Source organism: Tamandua tetradactyla, chromosome X (genome assembly GCF_023851605.1).
Source record: "Tamandua tetradactyla isolate mTamTet1 chromosome X, mTamTet1.pri, whole genome shotgun sequence".
Taxonomy (NCBI): domain Eukaryota; kingdom Metazoa; phylum Chordata; class Mammalia; order Pilosa; family Myrmecophagidae; genus Tamandua; species Tamandua tetradactyla.
Genome location: NC_135353.1, coordinates 83487844 through 83509924, shown reverse-complemented (window position 1 = coordinate 83509924; position 22081 = coordinate 83487844). Strand labels below are relative to the sequence as shown.

General features: G+C 38.3%; 1 protein-coding gene across 3 annotated transcripts in view; it reads left to right on the top strand.

Moving 5' to 3' along the window:
* The window catches only part of DACH2 (dachshund family transcription factor 2), a 782542-nt gene that overhangs the window by 143778 nt on the left and 616683 nt on the right, over positions 1-22081 (top strand). The window contains exon 2 of one of the 3 annotated variants that reach the window (XM_077145231.1): positions 7780-7860. The exons of the other annotated variants lie outside the window; for them this stretch is intronic. Coding sequence (XP_077001346.1) covers positions 7780-7860 — 81 coding nt within the window. The remainder of the gene's footprint in view (positions 1-7779; positions 7861-22081) is intronic. 3 annotated transcript variants of the gene reach the window in all.

Here is a 22081-nt window from a genome sequence, read left to right as displayed (position 1 = left end):
AATAACATATACACATGAAAACAATAAATTTCAAAGCACATTGCAACAATTAGTTGTAGAACAGATTTCAGAGTTTGATATGGGTTACAATTCTAAAATTTTAGTTTTTTATTGAAAGGAAAGTGAAGGAAGGTAGAGGAGGAGAATGCATGAAAAGAAGGAATGGACAGACCTCAATGGATCAAGGCAAGCTTTATTAGAGAGCTTGAGAGGGATGGCCCGAGGAGCAGCCAAGCTGACTGAACCAAGAGTCTGCTAAGGGGAGGGAGGGTAGCATATTTATGGAGCAGGGTTTATTGAAACCAATAAAAATAAAAAAACAAAAGAACAATGTCTTTTGTGGTTACATGTCTGTGGTTAAATGTTTGGTATGCTTCGGAGATTGTTAGGAATATGCAGGTGGGGCTCTTCAGTTTGACAGGGTGGGTGAAGTTCAATCATCCATGACAGGTTAGGTCAATTTCCTGCTTCCTGTTAGTTCCATCATTTATTTCTAGCTGCTCTAAGGTACTGGAAGCTAAAGGAAATATCATTATAATGATTCAGCAATCATACTCATTTGTTAAGCCGTATCTTCTCTGTATAACTCCACCATCTTCTTTGATCTTTCTCCCACTCTAGGTGTATTTGGGCTATACCCATTCTAACTTTTTCATGTTGGAAAGGGCTATCAATAATATTGGATAGGATGATAGAACTAGTTGATATTCTGGAAAGGCTGGCCCCTATGCATTAAAGACTTATCTGGTCCAGGGGCACATCTGGAGGTTGTAGATTTCTGGAAAGTTACCCTACTGCATGGAATCTTTGTAGCATGTTATATAGCACCCTAGGAATTCTTAAGGATTGGTAAGATTGCTTTTTGGGGGGTTTGGCTGGTTATGATAGATAACAATGTCTAACTGAAGCTTGTGTAAGAGTGATCTCCATAGTAGACTATCAACTCTTTTTGAACTCTCTCAGTCACTGATACCTTGTTAGCACCACTTCTTTTCACCCTTTTGGTCAGGATGGCATTGTTGCTCCCATGGTGCCAGGGCTAGAATCATCCTTGGGAGTCAGCTCCCATGCTGTCAGGGAGACTTTCACATCTAGATGTCATGGCCCATATAGGGGGTAGGGCAATGATTTCACTTGCAGAGTTGGTCTTAGAGACAGTGAGGCCACATCTGAGCAACAGATGAGGTCTTCCAGAAGTAACTCTTAGGCATAGCTATATGTAGACTAAGCTTCTCTGCTACATACATAAGCTTCACAAGAGCAAGCCTTAAGATCAAGGACTTGGTGTATTTTTTCTCCCATCCCTCAAGGGACCTTGCCAATACATTTAATTATCTGCTTAATATATTCTGGGATGTATCCAGGCATACCTAAAACTATACAAGATTAAAGGCCCTCATTCTTATTCTGGGTTCCCTGTGTGTCAGTTGTTCAAATGCGCTATCCAGATGGGTTGAGTTAGATAATGTGTTATGGAAAATTTAGGTACTGGACAAAACAAACCTCTCTTCCTTTGGTCTCAGAGTAGGTGAAGTTCTAAAACACAGATAATGTCTTCCTTACCTCTATATTCTGAAATACCATAATCCCAACCTGATCTCCATTGTTTTTATCTCTAAACACAAGGTTATACGTATATAAAACAGCCTCTCAAAATCCAGAAATAGCAATTACCACTCCAGACTAAATGTGACTGCTATAAGAGTTTATAATCTAAGCTTGTGTTTTCTTATAAGTATTTTCTAAATGAGATCATACAATATTTGCTCTTTTGTTTCTGGCTTATTTTGCCTCATCAAATGTCCCACATCATTGCATGTCTAACAACTTTATTTTTGTAGCAGCACAATATTCAATCATATATATTTACAATCATTTCCCATTCTACTTCTCAGTCAGTGTATCTTTCAGCCACCTAAATCTACTGGGTCTCATTTATAACAGTCCATCAGTGTTCCCAATTTTATAAAATTTCATGGTTACCAGGAGAAAAATAATCAATAAACACACCCTCACCAAATAGGAAATCTAAACCTCTCTCCCCCCATTATTTAACCCCGGTGTTGCTGTGGTACTACTGATGTTTTCTTGTTAAACATAGCCCATAGCATGCAATAGCAGTTTTCCCCCAAACCCTGAATTTAAACACTCTTTGTACAAGAATCATACCTTTGAAATAGTTCATGCAAGAACTTATTTATATTTGTAGTGTCAATCAGTGGGAAACATAGGTCTATACAATCCCTTTCAATCATGTTCACCTTCAATATGGTAATATTACTTATAGAACCACTAGTGAACTGCCTTCACTTTTATCTATTCTCTTACATTTGAGTTCAATCTCATTAGCTAACTGATCACTCATCTCTAGCTTCTATATATCTCCAAGTCCCCTATATTCTGTATTATAAGCCTAGAATTTTACCTTTACTGTGGTCATAAAAGTGGAGGTACACAGTGTCTATCCTTTTGTGTCTGGCTTATTTCACTCAGCATTATGTCCTCAAGACTCATCCATCTTCTCATGTGCTTCAGGACCTCATTTAATCTTAATGCTGAATGATATTCCATTTTATGTATCTACTACATTTTGTTAATCTGCCCACCTGTTGATAGGCACTTGGATTGTTCCCATTTTTTGATGATTGTGAATAATGCTGCTAGGAACAGCAGTGTGCAATTTTTTTTTGTTTGTGTCACTGCTTCAACTCTTCTGGGTATATATTGAGTAGTGCTATTGCTGGGTCATAGGGCAACTCGATATTTAGTTTCCTAAGAAACCGGCATTCTGTCTTCCATAGTGACTGTGTCATTACATGCCCACCAGTACTGCATAAGTGTCCCAATTTATCCACATGCTCTTAAACATTTGTAGTTTCTTGCCTGTTTAATAGCAGCCATTCTTATAGGTGTGAGGTGGTATCTCATTGTAATCTTGATCTGCATTTCCCTTATAACTAATGAAAATGAGCATCTCTTCATGTGCTTTTCAGCCATCTATATTTGCTCTTTGGAGAAATGCCTATTCATATCTTTAGCCCATTTTATAATTGGGTTTTTTGTTCTTTTGTTGTTGAGTTGTATGGTTTTTTTAATGGATACAGGATATCAAACCTTTGTATGATGTGTGATTTCCAAATATTGTCTCCCATTGAGTTAGCTGCCTCTTCACCTTTTTGACAACATCTTTTGAGGTGCAGAAGCATGTGATTTTGAGCAGTTCCCATTTATCTATTTTTTCTTTTGTTACTTGTGCATTGGATCTAAAGTTTAGGAAGCTCCCTCCTATTACTAGGTCTTAAAGATGTTTCCTTACATTTTCTTCTAAAAGCTTTATGATACTAGTTCTTATATTTAGGTATTTGATCTACTTTGAGTTGGTTTTTGTATAGGGTAGAAATTAAGGGTATTCTTTCATTCTTTTGACTATTGATATCCAGTTCTCCCATGCCCATTTATAGAAAAGATTATTTTGTCTCAATTTTGTGGATTGGGGTCCTTGTCAAAAATCAATTACCTTGTCAGTTCTTAAACCCATTGGTTATTTGGGTGTGTGTTGTTTAATTTCTATAAATATTTGTGAATTCCCCAAATATCTTTCTGCTGTTATTCTGTTGTAGTCAGAGTAGTGCATGATTTAATCTTTTTAATGACTTTAATCTTCTTAAATTTATTAAGCCTTTTTAAAAAATGACCTAGCATATAGTTTATTGTGGATAATCTTCCTTGTATAATTATGCAGAATGTATATTCTACTATTGTTGGCTGGATTGCTTAATAGCTGTTAAGTTCAGATATTTATAGTGTTGTTGGAGTCTTCTGTTGCCTTGTACTCCTGCCTCATTGTTCTGTCCACTATTGAAAATGGAGTAGTGAAGTCTTCAACTATTACTGACAAATGTCAGCTTTTGTTTTATGCATTTTGGGGCATTGTGTTAAATACATTTATGTTTATAATTTGATATCTTCATGGCTGATTGACCCTTTTATTGTTTTAGAATATCCTTCTTTGATATAAAAATTTTTTTCTTAAAATCTATTTTGTTAGATACTAGATCCACTCTATCTCCCTTTTTGTTACTGTCTGCATGGTATGGATTTTTCCATCATTTTACTTTCAATCTATTGTCCTTGAATATAAAGTGTGATTCTTATAGAAAGCCTACATGGATACATTTTTTTGGTTTTAGTAATTCATTCTCCCAGTCTCTTCCTTTTGATTGGAGTGTTTAAGCCATTTACAAATTATGTAAACAATTATAAGGTAGTATTTTTCTGTCCTTTTGCTATTTAGTTTGTGTATACCTTGTGCCATTTTCTTCTTCCAATCCTACATTACTGAACTTCTTTTATATTAAATTTTTTGTACCATTAAAAAAACTCAATTGAATATAGATTTGGTGGTCTTTTCCTGAACTCTGAATTTGATTCCATTGGCCAATACTTCTTTGTGCCAGTACCATACTGTTTTGACTCCTGTGGCTTTATAATAATTTTTTAAATCAGGAAATGTTAATCCTCTCACTTTGTTCTTTTTAAGGATACTTTTAGCTATTCAGGGTCTCTTTCCCTTTCAGATAAATTTGATAACTGGCTTTTCCAAGTCTTCAAAGTAGATTGTTGGAATTTTGACTGGTACTGTGTTGAATCTGTAGATCAATTTGGGTAGAATTGACATCTTAATTAAATTTAAGCTTCATATCCATGAGCAGGGAATGTCTTTCCATCTATTTAGGTCTTCTTTGATTTCTTTTAGCAATGTATGTAGAATGTATGTAGTTTTCTGTGTAAAAGTCCTTTACATTCCTAGTTAAGTTTATTCCTAAGGACTTGATTCTTTTCGTTGTTATTTTGAATGGGATTTTTGCCTTAACTGACTCCTCAGTTAGTCATTGCTTGTGTATAGAAATGTTGCTGATGTTTGCACATTAATTTTATATCCTACCATCTGGCTGAATTTGTTTATGAGCTCATATAATTTTGTTGTAGATTTCTCAGGGTTTTCCAAGTATAGTATCCTGTCATCTGCAAATAATGAAAGTTTTACTCCCTCCTTTGCAATTTGGATGCCTTTTATTTCGTGTTCTTGCCTGATTGCTCTAGTTAAAACTTCTAGTTCAATGTTGAATAACAGTTGTGGCAGAGGGCATCCTTGTCTCATTCCTGATCCTAGGGGATAAATTTTCAGTCTCTCTCCATTGAGAATGATGCTGACTATGGGTTTTTCATATATGCCCTTTATCATATTGAGAAAGTTACCTTTGATTCCTTTCTTTTAAAGTGTTTTTATCAGAAAAGGATATTGAATTTTCTTAAATGCTTTTTCAGCATCAATTGAGATGATCATGTGATTCTTCCCTTTTGATTTGTTGATATGCTGCATTACATTAATTGATTTTCTTGTGTTGAACCATTTTGCATTCCTCATGTAAATCCCACTTGGTCATGGTGTGTAATTCTTTTAATGTGTTGTTGGATTTGATTGGCTAGTAGTTTGTTGAGAATATTTGAATCTATGTTCTTTAGGGGGATTGGCATGTAGTTTTCCTTTCTTATAGCAACTTTACCCGGTTTTGGTATTAAAATAATTTTAGCTTCGTAAAATGAGTTAGGTAGTGTTCCTTTTTCTTCAATTTTTTGGACAAGTTTGAGCAGAATTGGTGTTAGTTCTTTTTGGAACGTTTGATAGAATTCCCCTGTGAAGCCATCTGGCCATGGGCTTTTCTTTGGAGGAAAATTTCTGATGACTGATTGAATCTGTTTACACGTGATTGGTTTGTTGAGATCTTCTATTTATTCTTAAGTCAATGTAGCTTGTTTGTGTGCTTCCAGGGATTTGCCCATTTCATCTAAGTTGTCTGGTTCATTGGCATATATGTAGTATCATTGTATGATTTCTTTGATTTCTTCAGGGTCTGTTGTAATGACCACACTCTCATTTCTGATTTTGTTTATGTGCATCCTTCCTTTTTTTCCCTTGTCAGCCTTGCTAGGGGGCCGTAAATTTTATTGATTTTCTCAAAGAACCAACTTTTGGTTTTATTGATTCTTTCTGTTGTTCTTTTGTTCTCTCTTTTATTTAACTTTGCTTTATTAGTTGTATTTCTCTTCTTCTATTTGCTTTGGACTTCGTTTGCTGAACTTTCTCAAGTTAAGTCCTCCATTTTTGCTCTTTCCTCTTCTTTAATATAGGCAATTAGGGCAATACATTTCCCTTTCAGCAAATATATTGCCACATCTCGGAAGTTCTGATATGTTGTAGTCTCATTTTCTTTCATCCTCAGATAGCTACTGATTTCTCTTGCAATTTCTTATTTGACCTGCTGATTGTTTAAGAGTGCATTATTTAATCTTCATATACTTGTGAAAGGTTTCATTCTTTGGTGGTTATTGATACCCAGCTTCATTCCATTGTGATCAGAGAATATACTTTGAATAATTTCAGTATTTTAAATTTATAAAGACCTGTTCTATACCCCAGCATATGGTCTATCCTGGAGAATGTTCCTTGAGCCTTAGAGATGAATGTATATTCTGGTGATTTGGGGTGTAATGACCTATATATGCCTGTTAGTTCTAATTCATTTATCAAATTAAGTTCTCTACTTCCTTGTTGATCCTCAGTCTGGTTGTTCTGTCCATAGAGGAGAGTGGTTTATTGAAGTCTCCTACTATTATTGTTGAAACATTATCACTCCCTTCAGTTTTGCCAATGTCTTTCTCATGTACTTTGGAGCTCCTTGATTAGGAACATAAACATTTATTATTGTTATTTCTTCTTGGTGAATTATCCATTTTATTAATATAGTGTGCTTCTTTCTCTCTTATGATGTCTTTACTTTTAAAGCATATTTAGTCTGATATTACTCTAGCTACTCCTGTGTTCTTTTGGTTACAACTTGTATGGAATATCTTTTTCCATCCTTTCACTTTCAATCTATTTTATTTATTTATTTTTGTTTTTTTAATACAAAATAAACCACAACACACCTTGTATCCTGTGTCTAAGATGAGCCACTTGTAAGCAACATATAGCTGGATTATATTTCTTAATCCACTTTGCCAATCTCTATCTTTTAGCTGGTAAGTTTCGTCCATTAATATTCAAAGATATTGTTGAAAAGGTGTCTCTTGACTTCACCTGTTCTAGTTACCAAACCTGCCAGAATGCATCACCCCAGAGATGGATAGGCTTTTAATAAAAGGGAATTTATTAAGTTAAAAACATATAGTTCTTCAAAGTAAAGGCAGCTGATTTTCAACTGAGATTCTTACACAGGAAGGCAAAGGGTCATCTCTGCTGGCCTTCTCTGCAGGCCTCTGGGTCCAACACCTTTGCCCAGGGAGATTCTTTTCTGCATCTCCAAGGGCCTGGGCTGAGCTGGGAGTGCTGAGATGAGGTATGCTAAGCTGCTTGGGCTGTGCTATGTTGAGCTCTCTCATTTAAGCATCCAGCCAATTAAATCAAATATCATTCATTGCAGCAAGTACGCCTCCTAGTCAACTGCAAATGTAATCAGTGACAGTTAAGCTTCACATGCCATTGGCTCATATCCACAGCAACAGAACTAGGCACCTTCACCTGGTCAAGTTGACACCTGAACCTAACAACCACATGTCCATCACTTGTCAATTTGGCAACTATACACATCACCTTAAATGATATTAAAGTGGCAAAAGCTCTCTTCTTGTTGTGGACCTATGAATCTGAAAACAAGTTATCTGGTGCCAATATGGAAAGGAGGGACAGTCACAGGATATGTGTTTTCATTTCCATAGGGAGAAATTGGAAGGAACACAGGAGTCACAAGACCCAAATAATTCTGAAAATATACAGGGCAAACTCCATTGGATTTCAAGGTATGAAAATAATTTATCCTTCAGCCTTAGAAAGTGGCAGACCCACCCTTTCCAAGGGCCTATGCAGTGGCACCCCTCTTTCCAATGTGCTGGTTTGAAAGGATTGATGTACCCTAGAAAAGTCATGTTTTAATCCTAATCCCATTTTATAAAGGCAGCCCTTTCTTCTAATCCCTATTCAGTACTGTACATTGGAAACTTTAATTAGACTATCTCCCTAGAGATGTGACTCAATCAAGAGTGGTGGTTAAGCTGGAATGGTCTCCAACCATTCTAGGTGAGTTTTGATTACTTTACTGGAATCTTATAAAAGATTCAGAGAGAGCAGAGAAGAATGACAGAGCCATGAGAAAGCCATGACAGAGAATGCTGCAGAACCAGGAAGCAGAAAGCCCACCAGCCAGTGACTTTTGGAGATGAAGAAGGAAAACACCTCCCAAGGAGCTGAAGGGGAAGCTAATGATGATGCTGTGTGTGCCATGTGCTGTTCCAGCCAAGAGAGAAATGCTGTGCCTTTCCACTTGAGAGAGAAACCTTGAACTTCATTGGGCCTTTTGAATCAAGGTATCTTTTCCTGGATCCCTTAGATTGGACATTTCTATAAATTTGCTTTAATTGGGACATTTCCATGGCCTAAAAACTGTTAACTTGTAACTTATTAAATTCCCCTTTTTAAAAGCCATTCTTTTTCAGGTATATTGCATTCCAGCAGTTAGCAAACCAGAATACCACCATCTTACCTTTGGATTTTGTCAACTCTAGATATTCTTTTCCCTCTTTCTCTTTTATCCTTTAAGTTACCCTTACTGGAACTCTTCAATTCCATGCCCTCCTCCAGACCTCCTTCTGTCTTTTTTTTCAACTTGCAGAACTCCCTTTAATATTTTTTGTAAGGCCAGTCTCTTGTTGACAAACTCTTTTAGGATTTGTTTGTCTGTAAAAATTTTTATCTCCTCCCTCAATTTTGAAGGTCAATTTGTCTGGGTACTGAATTCTTGTCTGGAAGTCTTTCTCTTTCAGGACCCTAGATATATCATGCCACTGCCTTCTCACCTCCTTGTGCCAGCTGAGCAGTCTGAAGTCAGTTTCATGTGATTTTCCTTGTATGTAGTATATATTGTTTCTCTTGTTGCTTTCAGGATTTTCTGCTTCTCTTCAACATTTGACAGATTTATTAATATGTATCTTGGGGAAGGCCTATTTGGATTTATTCTATTTGGAGTTCATTGGGCTTCTTTGATTTGCATATTTATGTCTTTTATAAGGGTTGGAGTGTTTTCTCCCATTATATCCTCAGCTAATCTTCCAAGCCCTTTACTCTTCTGTTCTCCTCCAGGGACACCAATGATTCATATATTTGTGTGCTTTATTTTGTCCATCACTCTCTGAGATCCAATTCAAATTTTTCCATCTTTCTTGCCATTTGCTGTTTTCAGTTTTTGAAATCAGTTTTTCTGTCCTATAGTTCACATATTCTTTATTCATCCTCTACAGATCTGCTGTTGCTTGTCTCAAGTATGTTTTTAATTTGGTCTACAGCATCTTTAATCCCTGTGATATCTGCTATTTTTTAAATTTAGTCTTTCCAATTCCTCTCCATGCTCTTCTAGTGTATTCTTGATATCCTTTATGTCATTAGTCATCCCATTTATTTTATTTAGTAAAGTTATATGAACATCTTTGATTAGTTGTTCCAAAGTCTGTGTCTCCTCTGGTATTTTAATTTTGTCTTAGGCTGGGTTATATCTCTCCACATCATGATATGCTTAGTGATTTTCTGTTGTCTTTGAGGCATGAAATATCGTGATTGGTTTGATTTGGAATTTGACTTCCTTTAGTAGTCTAAAGTTTGCATTTGTGGGATGGATGTGGAGCAGGATGTGGTGTGTAAGGTGGGGCACAATAGTGCAGTGATGTGTTGAGTTCACAAGTCAGTGTACAAATGTATGGGTGCCTGGTAGCAGGGAGGATGTGACTGTGTTGGTGTGGGGTTCTGGGGGCAGACCCTTTGTGTGCACTGGTGTAGTGGGTGGGGCCCTTGTGTGTGCATGCACAGAGCTCAGGGGCAATGGACAGAGTTACACCTGTGTGGGCTGGGGGTGGGTGTGTCTCAGCTGAGTATGTCAGCACTTACCCAGAGCTAGGTGGTGGAACTGGGGGCCATGCAAATATGCAGATGTGGATGGGCTGTAAACTGATGTACATGTGCACAGAGCTCAGGTGGGGTGGGGTGGGGTTGTACAACTGTATGGGCTGGAAGTGGGTGTAGCCTGGGTATGAAGGTAAGTGCCTGCAGGCTTTATATGCTGGTAACCACCTGGAGGGTGCAGGGAGGGTGTTCTCTGAAGGGGCAGGTTGAGAGTGTGATTGAGCAGAGCAGGAGGGCTGGATTGGGCTGGGGCAGAAATGTGTGCTTGAGGTGTGGTGTGAGACACATATGCATGGGACAGTGGCAGGATGGGGGTGTTTGTAACATGGGTGGGGGCAGGTGGTGGAGTTCAGGTGTGTGGGGTGTGATTTGAGTTGTGGGTCATGAAGCTGCACCAGTGAGGGTAGTGCCTTCAAGCAATGTGGCTTAACTTACTTTCTCTGCCCTGTCACCCAGTCTATGCATTCCTGAGGGCTCCTGTCTTCCATTTGGAAAGGGGTGCATTCCTGTACCTTCTCTAGCTGTCAGTTTGAGCAGGGGTGACCTCAACCTATCATATTTCACCATCTTTCCAGTACTCAAAACTCATAAGCTTTTAAAAACCTAAAAATGCTACAAAACTTTTCTCTTCCATTTGAACCAAAAGCATGTTCTGTGTGTCTGTCTGTGTTACAATGCAAAATATTCCCCAAGAATTATAGTTTTTATAGGAACTGGGAATATCATAAATAGTTTTTTTTAAAGCAGGATATTATGATGTTATAAAAAGAACAGTTTGATGGGCTTCAGATGTAGATTCTGCTGCTGATTGGCCGTGTGGCTGGAGTAAGCCTTTTCAGAGCAGGACCCCTGCTCTGTGTCAGATATCAGCTGTTCCACCTGGTCCAGACAGGTGTCTGCTGTTTGTCTGGTCACTAGTATTTCCCCAGAAGTTGTTCTGTACCATTTCTGGATATTTACTAGCTGCTCTGGAGGACAAACTAAATTCCACACCTCACTATGCTACCATCTTGCTCCACCTCTCTGGTGAAGTATTTCTTGATTGTCTATCATATGCCTACCTTATATTAGGTGTTGCAACAGAAATTTATAAGAAATACAAGATGTTGTTTTGGCACTCACAAAGAATATAGTCAAGACAAACACACACAAAAATTAGAATATATGATAGCCTTACAGAAAAGAAGTGCAAAAACATGTACTCTAGAGAACATGTGTAGTAGGGGTCAGAGAGTAGTGACTGACATTAGATAGGTCCATCAAAGCCCTTCAAAAATTAGCTTGTTTGACTACATGACCCTGTCACTGCTGCTTTATACATCAGCTTCTCAATGTTTCCTGCCTGAGTGCCTCGTGAAATTTTTTATTGTAATAGTTCAAGGCTAATTCAAAGGCCACTTTTGTCATGAGTCTCCACATTTTGATTTTATTTTTCTCTTTTCTGTGCTACTATGGCATGCTATTTCTATTATTTTATTTGCCAATATATCTAGCTTTGCACATAATAGGACCTCAATAAATGTTTATTCAGTGACATTTTTAGTAAAAATGGGAATTTTATAGAAAATGAGCCATGAATGATGAGTAGGAATTGGCTGGGCAGAGGGAAGTAGGGAGTACAGTCATGGGGTTAGAAATGAATTTGATAAATGGTAGAAGTAGTAAGAAAATTGCATTCTAAAATGTAGATTTTAATTTGATTATATTTGAGACATTTTTATACTTTTAATTCTACTCTCTAGAACCTATCCAAATTAGAGTTAGCCACCTTTTTGGTAATGGATTTAAATGTAAGAGATAAAATATGCTACATTAAATAGTGTCATGCCCTTGTTAAACAGTTTTATAAATATTTTCTGTATTTCAAATTATCCTTCTTAAAATTAATGCCTTCTGTGTTAAACATAATATTTTAACAGATGAGAGAATTTTGAGGAAAATGGGAAAAAGTCAAGGATGACAAAATGTAACTTGGATTCAGAAAGTACTTAAAAGTAAATGATAAGAAGGTCATAAAGTTCAATTATAGAAGTCTCTTTTCAAAAGTAGCTAGGTTTTAGAGGTGAAGCAATAACAACAACAAAAAAATGTGGGAAAACATTTTATGTGAGGATCATTAAGGTAATTTTGGATTGGGGTTGAGTGGACAAATAATTAAATGAATAGAGAGATTTCTAGTTCTTTTGGATAGAATGAAAATGGCATAAGTGAGTACACTGAAGAACAACTAGATATAGATTGCTGTTGAGATGAATTGTATGGACCAACTTAGAAGTCAACTTGAGTGAGGTAGTGTACACCAAAGTAAACAATTTCTCTGTAAAGATTTACTTGATGACTCAATTATATGTGATTATTGGAAAGTCTGTTTTGAAGAAAGGAAATTTTTCCTCAACATTGCTTATCACTCAATGGGATAATATGGGTTTATCAATACATAAGCAGTTCTGTGGCTCTCTTGTTTGGGCTATCTACTGACTTCATTGCAATAATTTTGTGTGTGGAAGGGAGGGAAGCCCAAGGCTTTTCAATGCTGATGATTCCACAAAACAGCTATTTTCTTTCTCCAAGTGGTTGACTCCCTCTGTAACAAAGATGACATCCAAATGGGGAACATGTAAATTCCCCCATGTCATTGAACAGACAAACCAATTATTTGATAATAGGATGGCTTTAAAAAAAAACCTGTACATTCATTTCTCTTTACCCTTTTAGACCTTTTAGCAGTAACCCAGTTATCTATATACATATTTTAGGAAAACAAAGTTGCAGAAAGACACATTTAAATATTTTTTATCACTAATATTGTAGAAATGACTGTCTTTCAGAAGACCCTTCTTCATTTTAACTTTTAATTAGCACTAGAAATGAATTCTTTATTTGTTTTTAATGAAATTTTATTAAGATATATTCACATACCATATAATCATCCAAAGTGTACAAGTGGTTCACAAAATCATCATACAGTTTGCATTCATCACCACAATCAATTTCTGAACATTTTCATTACTACAAAAAATACATATAAGAATAAGAATAAAAATAAATAGACCACCCAAAATATCCCATAACCCTTATCCACTCTATTTTTGTCTTTATTTTCTTACTCATCTGTCCATAAACTGGATAAAGGCAGTGTCAGTCACAAGGTTTTCACAATCACATGGTTATATCATAAAAGCTATATAATTATACATCATCTTTGAGAATTCAAACTACTGGATTACAGTTCAACATTTTCAGGTATTTCCTTCTAGCCATTCTAATATAAATTTGCAACAAATAAACATCTCTTCCTTTGGTCTCACACAGATGTTGTAGTTTTAAAATATAGTCAATATCATTCTTTACCTTTTAGTCTGATTCACCATCATCCTACCCAGATCTGCTTCATTCATATATCTAATTGAAATATGATCCTTTTTTCAGCACTTTAATCAGTTGTTGTATGGAGTAATGCTGACTTTCATGGCTGCAGAACTCTAGCTCTGAGTCCTCAGGTGTCACACTGATACTTGATGTTCCATGGAATGACAAAATTATGATTTCATATCAAAATTTATATAATTTCATATCAGAATTTAGAAATTGGGTGGGCCACGGTGGCTCAGCAGGCAGAGTTTTCGCCTCCCATGCCAGAGGACCAGGGTTTGATTCCTGTGACTGCCCATGTTAAAAAAAAAAAAGTAAAAACAAAAAGAATTTAGAAATTAATGTTACAACTCAGGAATAGATTGACTGCTGTAGGAGCTTGCAATCTAGGAGCTTGTACAATAACTCTTCCCCTGATAACCTATTGTGTCAAATTCAATTCTAAGAGTTTGCGCGTTATAGTTAATTCATATTACAGGGTGTTATAATATTTGTCTTTTTGTTTCTGGCCTATTTCATTCAACATACTGACCTCAAGGTCCATTCATCTAGTCCCATAACTCACAAATTCATTTATTGCTTCAGCTGCTCAGTATTCCATTGTATTTATACATCACAGTTCACCATTCCATTCATCAGTTGATGTATCCTTGGACACCTCCATCCATTGTGAGTCATGAATACAGCCTGCATAAACACCAGTGTGCAAATGTCTATTCATGTCTCTGCTTTGAGGTCTTCCAATTATATTTCTAATAACAGGATTGCTGGATTATATGGCAACTCTATACTTAGCCACCTGTGGAACAACCACACTGCCCTCCAATTGGGGTGCACCATTCTACTTCTCTACCAACAGTGAGTTATTTACATCCCTCTCCCCACATTTTCTCCAGCACTTGTATCTCTGTTTACTTTATTTATTTATTTTTTTATTAATTAATGGGAAAAATAAATTAACCCAACATTTAGAAATCATACCATTCTACATAGGCAATCAGTAATTCTTAACATCATCACATAGATGCATGATCATCATTTCTTAGTACATTTGCATTGGTTTAGAAGAACTAGCAACACAACTGAAAAAGATAAAGAATGTTAATATAGAGAAAAAAATAAAAGTAATAATAGTAAAAAAAAACAAAAAAAACTAAACAAAACAAAAACCTATAGCTCAGATGCAGCTTCATTCAGTGTTTTAACATGATTACTTTACAGTGAGTCTAGCCAAAAACTAAAAGACAGATACTGTATGGTCCCAATGATGTGAACCGACATTCGAGAATAAACTTGGAATATGTCATTGGTAACAGAGTCCAGCAGGAGTTAGAAACAGGGTAAGATAATGGGTAATTGGAGCTGAAGGGATACAGACTGTGCAACAGGACTAGATACACAAAATCAAAAATGGACAGCACAATAATATCTGTTTACTTTTTAAATGCAATTTTATCAAGGTATAGTATATATTCACATTTCATATAATCATCCAAATTGTACAATGTGTGGTTCACAATATCATCATATAGCTGTGTGTTTATCATCACAATCGATATTTGAACATTTTCCTTACTCCAAAAAGTAAAAAATAAAAATAAAGTAAAAGTAGAAGTAAAAAGGAACACCCCAAACATCCCATACCCCTCTCCCCATTAATTATTTATTTTTTCTTACTATGTGTCCATGCACTGGATAAAGCAAGTCCCAAGGTTTTCATAGTCACACAGTCACAATGTTAAAAGCTCTATGACTAAGATCATCTTCCAGAATCAAGGCTACTGAATTACAGTTCAAAAGTTTTAGGTATTTCCCCCTAGCTACTCCAATACCCCCCAAACTGAAGACAGATATGTGGATACTGCATAAGAATAACCTCCAGAATGACCTCCCAGCTCTATTTGAAATCTCTTAGCCATAGAAAGTTTGTTTTGCATCATTTCTTTTCCTCCTTTTGGTCAAGAAGTTTTTCTCAAACCCACAATGCCAGGGTCAGACTCAGCCCTGGGGTCCATGTCCCACAGCTGCAGTGATGGCCTAGAGAGAGAGGCCACATCTGAGCCACAAAAGAGGTAATCTGGAGGTGACTCAGGCATGATCATAACTTGACTTAGCTGCTTCTTTGCAGACCTAAGTGTTATTAGTGCAAGCCCCAAGATCAAGGGCCTGGCCTATCAAATTGGCAGTCTGCAATGCTTGCAAGAATATTGGGTCTTCCCCAGATGGATATGGCTAATATTTTCAACTTTTTCCCTGGTTCCTCAAGGAGACATTGCAAATATGTTTTAATCTTCTACCCAGATTACTCTGGGATGTATTGGGGCATCACACCAACCTGAATAAATGAACAAGATCTCATTCTTTATTCAAGGTTCCATGATGTTATAGTGTTTGAATAAGCTGACCATACAAATTTATTTAGATAGCATGCTACTGAATGTATAAATTTGCACCAAATAAACATCTCTTCCCTTGGTCTCACACAGAAGTTGGTGTTAAAATACAGTTAATATCAACCTTTACCCTTTAGTCTGATTTACATTAGTCCTAATCGGATCAGCTTCATCCCTATCTCTAATTCAAATGTGATCACTTTTTCAGCATTTTTAGCAGTTACTGTATGGAGTGATGCTGAGTTTCATAGCTGCAGAATTCTAGCTCAGAATCTCAGGTGTCACACAAATACTTAATGTTCCAGAGAATGACCAGGTTATACACAAAAAGCTCAGTATCTCAGAATTTATAGTTAGTTCATATTACAAGGCATTAAATATTTGTCTTTTTTGTTTCTGGCTTATTTAGAAATAACAGTTGCAACTTCAGAATAAATGTGACTGCTGTAAGAGCTTGCAACTAGAAACATTTACAATTGGCCTTTCCCTGGTAACCTATGCTCTCAAATACACTTCTCAGAGTTTGCACATTATGTTGAGTCCGTTTTAGTGAGGTGTTATACTATTTCTCCTTTTGTTTCTGTCTTACTTTCATTTAACATTCCGTTTTCAAGGTTCATTCACCTAGTTGCATGCCACACAACTTCATTCCTTCTTGCAACTGCTCAATTGTCCATTGTATGTAGCCACCACAGTTTCCCCTTACAGTCCTCAGTTGATGTACCCTTAGGCCACTTCCATCCATTGCAAAATGTGAACACTGCCATAAACACATTTGTGCAAATATCTATTGTGATTCTGCTCTCAGTTTCTCCAAGTATACACTTAACTATGGGGTTGCAGGATCATAAGACGACTCCACCCCTAGCCTCCTGTTGAACTGCCGCACTGCCCTCCAGAGGGGCTGCACCACTATACTTCCCTTCAATCATGGACAGGTACATCTCTCTCTCCACATTTTTCCCATCACTTGTATCTCTTTGCTCATTTTTAAATAATTTTATTCACACATCATGCAATCCAACCTATGTAAAAAGTCAAAGGTTCCAGGTATAATCATATAGCCCTATCTTCATTACCACAGTCTATATGAGGGCATTTCCATTTCTTCCACAAATAATCCCATAACCCTCCCCTGTATCCCCTGTGTATTGAAATTTAGCTTTGTTATATTGCCTTTGTTATATTCAGTGGAAGCATACCATAATGCTACTTTTAATTATAGACCCCAGTTTGCATTGATTGTATTTCCCCTATACCATTCCATTTTCAACACTTTGCAATGTTGACTTTCATTTTTTCTCCCTCATGTGAAACATTCCTATATTTGTATGTTTAATCATCATCATTGCTGTTAGACCATCTGGGTCCTTATAGTCTGTCATTACTTTTGTTGTCATGCATGCCCCCAGCCCTCCTCCATCAACCATACTCACACTTAGCTCCATTCAGTGTACTTACAATATTGTGCTCCCATCAGATAGATCCCATTTCAAGATCTTTACAATCAGTCCTATTGAACATTCAGTATTCCTTCAACACCAAATGCCCAATCTCTACCCTCTTTCTATCTCTTGATAACCAGTGTTCTTAACTTTAACTCTCAAAGTCCACTTATTAGTGTTAGTTCATATTAGTGCAACCTACAGTATTTGTCCTTTTGTTTCTGACTAATTTCACTCACCATAATATCCTCAAAGTTCATCCACATGATACATGTTTCAAGACTTTATTTTGTCTTACAGTTGTGTAATATTCCATCATATTTATATACCACAGTTTACTTACCACTTGTCCTTTGATGAACATTTGGGCTGTTTCCAACTCTGGGCCTGAACTTTTCTGGTGGGAGGTTTTAAATGACTGTTTTCTTGTGATTGGATTTTGGAAGTTGTTTATTTCTTCTCCAGTCAATATTGGTTATTCATGCTTTTCTAGGAAGTTGCCCATTTTGTCTATGTAGTCTAGTTTATTAGCATATAGTTGCTCATAGTATCTTCTCATTAACTTCCCTATTTCTGTGGGTTCATTAGTTATATCCTTTATCACATTTCTGATTTCATTTATTTGCATCCTTTTCTTTTTTTCAGCATAGCTAAGGATCCATTGATTTTATTGATTTTCTCAAAGAACCAACTTCTCATTTTGCTGATTCTCTCTATTGTTTTCATGTCTCAATTTCACTTATTTCTGCTCTAATCTTTGTTATTTCTTTCCTTTGGGGTTAGTTTTCAGTTCTTTCTCTAGTTCCTCCAGGTAAAGAGTAATTCCTCAACTTTTGATCTTTCTTCTGTTTTAATAGAGGTATTTAAGTCAATGAATTTCCCTCTCAGCACCTGTATTAGTTAGGGTTCTCTAGAGAAACAGAATCAACAGGGAACACTTGCAAATATAAAATTTATGAAAGTGTCTCACGTGACCGTAGGAATGCAGAGTCCAAAATCCACAGGGCAGGCTACGAAGCTGATGACTCCAATGGATGGCCTGGATGAACTCCACAGGAGAGGCTTACCAGCCAAAGCAGGAATGCAACCTATCTCCTCTGAGTCCTCCTTAAAAGGCTTCCCATGATTGCATTTAGCATCACTAATTGCAGAAGACACTCCCCTTTGGCTGATCACAAATGGAATCAGCTGTGGATGTAGCTAATGTGATCATAACCTAATCCTATGAAATGTCCTCATTGCAACAGACAGGCCAGTGCTTACCCAATCAGACGAACAGGTACCACAACTTGGCCAAGTTGACACCTGTCCCTAACCATGACAGTCCACCCCTTGTCAACTTCACATATATATATATATATATATATATATATATATCACCTTAGACCATACTTAATTTCCAAATGAAAACAAATAAGCACACATTTTTTCTTTTACCTGACAATACTCAACTGTCCTGCATATAACTGGAAACACATTAAATCTCTCCAGAATAGGGTGCAAATCCTTGGGCAACATTCATTCTTAAACTTGATATCTTACAACTTAAATAGTATAACACAAACAAAACAGCATTACAGTCCTCGTTTCTGTAACTGATCACGTGGTCGAAGTTCATATTTATCACTACCTTCTTCCACTACCCATTCCATGTTCCCTTTCCCCTCAGCAAGCACTTCAGCTGGCCGTGGTTCTTTGCCTGGTAGGGTGACCCAAACCTTCATTCCTGAAGTCTCAGAGCCATTAGTGGTCCTGCCTGGATTGTGTTGTTGCAGTTTTCCATTGATTTTAATCACAGGGCATGGTAGTACTAATAGACGCCCCAGGGGATCTCCTATATTCCAAGAAAACTCTTCTTTACCTCCATTATGTAGTTGCAGTCCTACTTCCTTCTGATAGTCAGGGTCAATTACCCCAGACAATAATGTAATCCCCTTCTTGGTGTGTTGATCCAGAGGCATAAGTAGCCCAAAGTGGCCAGGTGGCAATCTTAACTTCCAGTTCAGTGGTATCACTGTTGTTTCTCCTGGAGAAAGCACACCCCGTTTTGGAACTAAAACCTGTAGACCAGCAGAACTCAGGGTAGCAGGGACAGGAAGCAAAAATTTTCCTAGTGGATCACTAGGAGTAATAGTGAGTGGCACCACACCCATTTCCACCCCTTGGTTCCTGGACCCATGGATCCTGGCTATGGGAGAAACAGCACCATACAGCGGACGCTGATTCAGAGCATGCACAGCTTCCTGGAGAACATTACCCCAGCCTTTCAAGTTTTTGCCACCTAGTTGGCACCGTAATTGAGTTTTCAAAAGGCCATTCCACCGTTCTATCAATCCAGCTGCTTCTGGATGATGGGGAATATGGTAAGACCAGAGAATTCCATGAGCATGTGCCCATTCCCGCACTTCATTTGCTGTGAAGTGTGTTCCTTGATCCGAAGCAATGCTATGTGGAATTCCATGACGATGGATAAGGCATTCTGTAAGCCCATGGATAGTAGTTTTGGCAGAAGCATTGCGTGCAGGGAAAGCAAACCCATATCCAGAGTATGTGTCTATTCCAGTTAGAACAAATTGCTGCCCCTTCCATGAAGGGAGTGGTCCAATGTAATCAACCTGCCACCATGTAGCTGGCTGGTCACCTCGGGGAATGGTGCCATATCGGGGGCTGAGTGTGGGTCTCTGCTGCTGGCAGATTGGGCACTCAGCAGTGGCTGTAGCCAGGTCAGCCTTGGTGAGTGGAAGTCCATGTTGCTGAGCCCATGCATAACCTCCATCCCTACCACCATGACCACTTTGTTCATGAGCCCATTGGGCAATAACAGGAGTTGCTGGGGAAACAGGCTGACTGGTATCCATAGAACGGGTCATCTTATCCACTTGATTATTAAAATCTTCCTCTGCTGAAGTCACCCTCTGGTGTGCATTCACATGGGACACAAATATCTTCATGTTTTTAGCCCACTCAGAAAGGTCTATCCACATACTTCTTCCCCAGACCTCTTTGTCACCAATTTTCCAATTATGGTCTTTCCAAGTCCCTGACCATCCAGCCAAACCATTAGCAACAGCCCATGAGTCAGTATACAAACGCACCTCTGGCCAGTTTTCCTTCCAAGCAAAATGAACAACAAGGTGCACTGCTCGAAGTTCTGCCCACTGGGAGGATTTCCCCTCACCACTGTCCTTCAAGGACACCCCAGAAAGGGGTTGTAATGCTGCAGCTGTCCACTTTCGGGTGGTACCTGCATATCGTGCTGAACCATCTGTAAACCAGGCCCGCGTTTTCTCTTCCTCAGTCAATTCACTGTAAGGAACACCCCAAGAGGCCATAGCTCTGGTCTGGGAAAGAGAAGGTAATGTGGCAGCAGGAGTGGAAACCATGGGCATTTGTGCCACTTCTTCATGTAACTTACTTGTGCCTTCAGGACCTGCTCTGGCTCTATCTCGTATATACCATTTCCACTTTACAATAGAGTGCTGCTGTGCATGCCCAACTTTATGGCTTGGTGGGTCAGACAACACCCAACTCATTATAGGCAACTCAGGTCTCATGGTAACTTGGTGGCCCATGGTTAAGCGTTCAGTCTCTACTAAGGCCCAGTAGCAGGCCAAAAGCTGTTTCTCAAAAGGAGAGTAGTTATCTGCAGCAGATGGTAAGGCTTTGCTCCAAAATCCTAAGGGTCTGTGTTGTGATTCTCCTATAGGGGCCTGCCAAAGGCTCCAGACAGCATCTCTATTTGCCACTGACACTTCCAGCACCATTGGATCTGCTGGATCATATGGCCCAAGTGGCAGAGCAGCTTGCACAGCAGCCTGGACCTGTCGCAGAGCCTCCTCTTGTTCAGGTCCCCACTCAAAATTAGCAGCTTTCCTGGTCACTCGATAAATGGGCCGGAGTAGCACACCCAAATGAGGAATATGTTGTCGCCAAAATCCAAAAAGACCCACTAGGCGTTGTGCCTCTTTTTTGGATGTGGGAGGGGCCAGATGCAGCAATTTATCCTTCACCTTAGAAGGGATATCTCGACATGCCCCACACCACTGGACACCTAGAAATTTTACTGAGGTGGAAGGCCCCTGTATTTTTGTTGGATTTATCTCCCATCCTCTGACACGCAAATGCCTTACCAGTAAATCTAGAGTAGTTGCTACTTCTTGCTCACTAGGTCCAATCAACATGATATCATCAATATAATGGACCAGTGTGATGTCTTGTGGGAGGGAGAAACGATCAAGGTCTCTGCGAACAAGATTATGACATAGGGCTGGAGAGTTGATATACCCCTGAGGTAGGACAGTGAAAGTATATTGCTGACCTTGCCAGCTGAAAGCAAACTGTTTCTGGTGGTCCTTACTAATAGCTATTGAGAAAAAAGCATTTGCCAGATCAATAGCTGCATACCAGGTACCAGGGGATGTATTGATTTGCTCAAGCAATGATACTACATCTGGAGCAGCAGCTGCAATTGGAGTTACCACCTGGTTGAGTTTACGATAATCCACTGTCATTCTCCAAGACCCATCTGTTTTCTGCACAGGCCAAATAGGAGAGTTGAACGGGGATGTGGTGGGAATCACCACCCCTGCATCTTTCAAGTCCTTAAGAGTGGCAGTAATCTCTGCAATCCCTCCAGGAATACGGTATTGCTTTTGATTTACTATTTTGCTTGGTAGGGGCAGTTCTAGTGGCTTCCACTTGGCCTTTCCCACCATAATAGCCCTCACTGCACGAGTTAGAGAACCAACGTGGGGATTCTGCCAGTTGCTCAGTATGTCTATGCCAATTATACATTCTGGAACTGGGGAAATAACTACAGGATGGGTCCGGGGGCCCACTGGACCCACTGTGAGACGGACCTG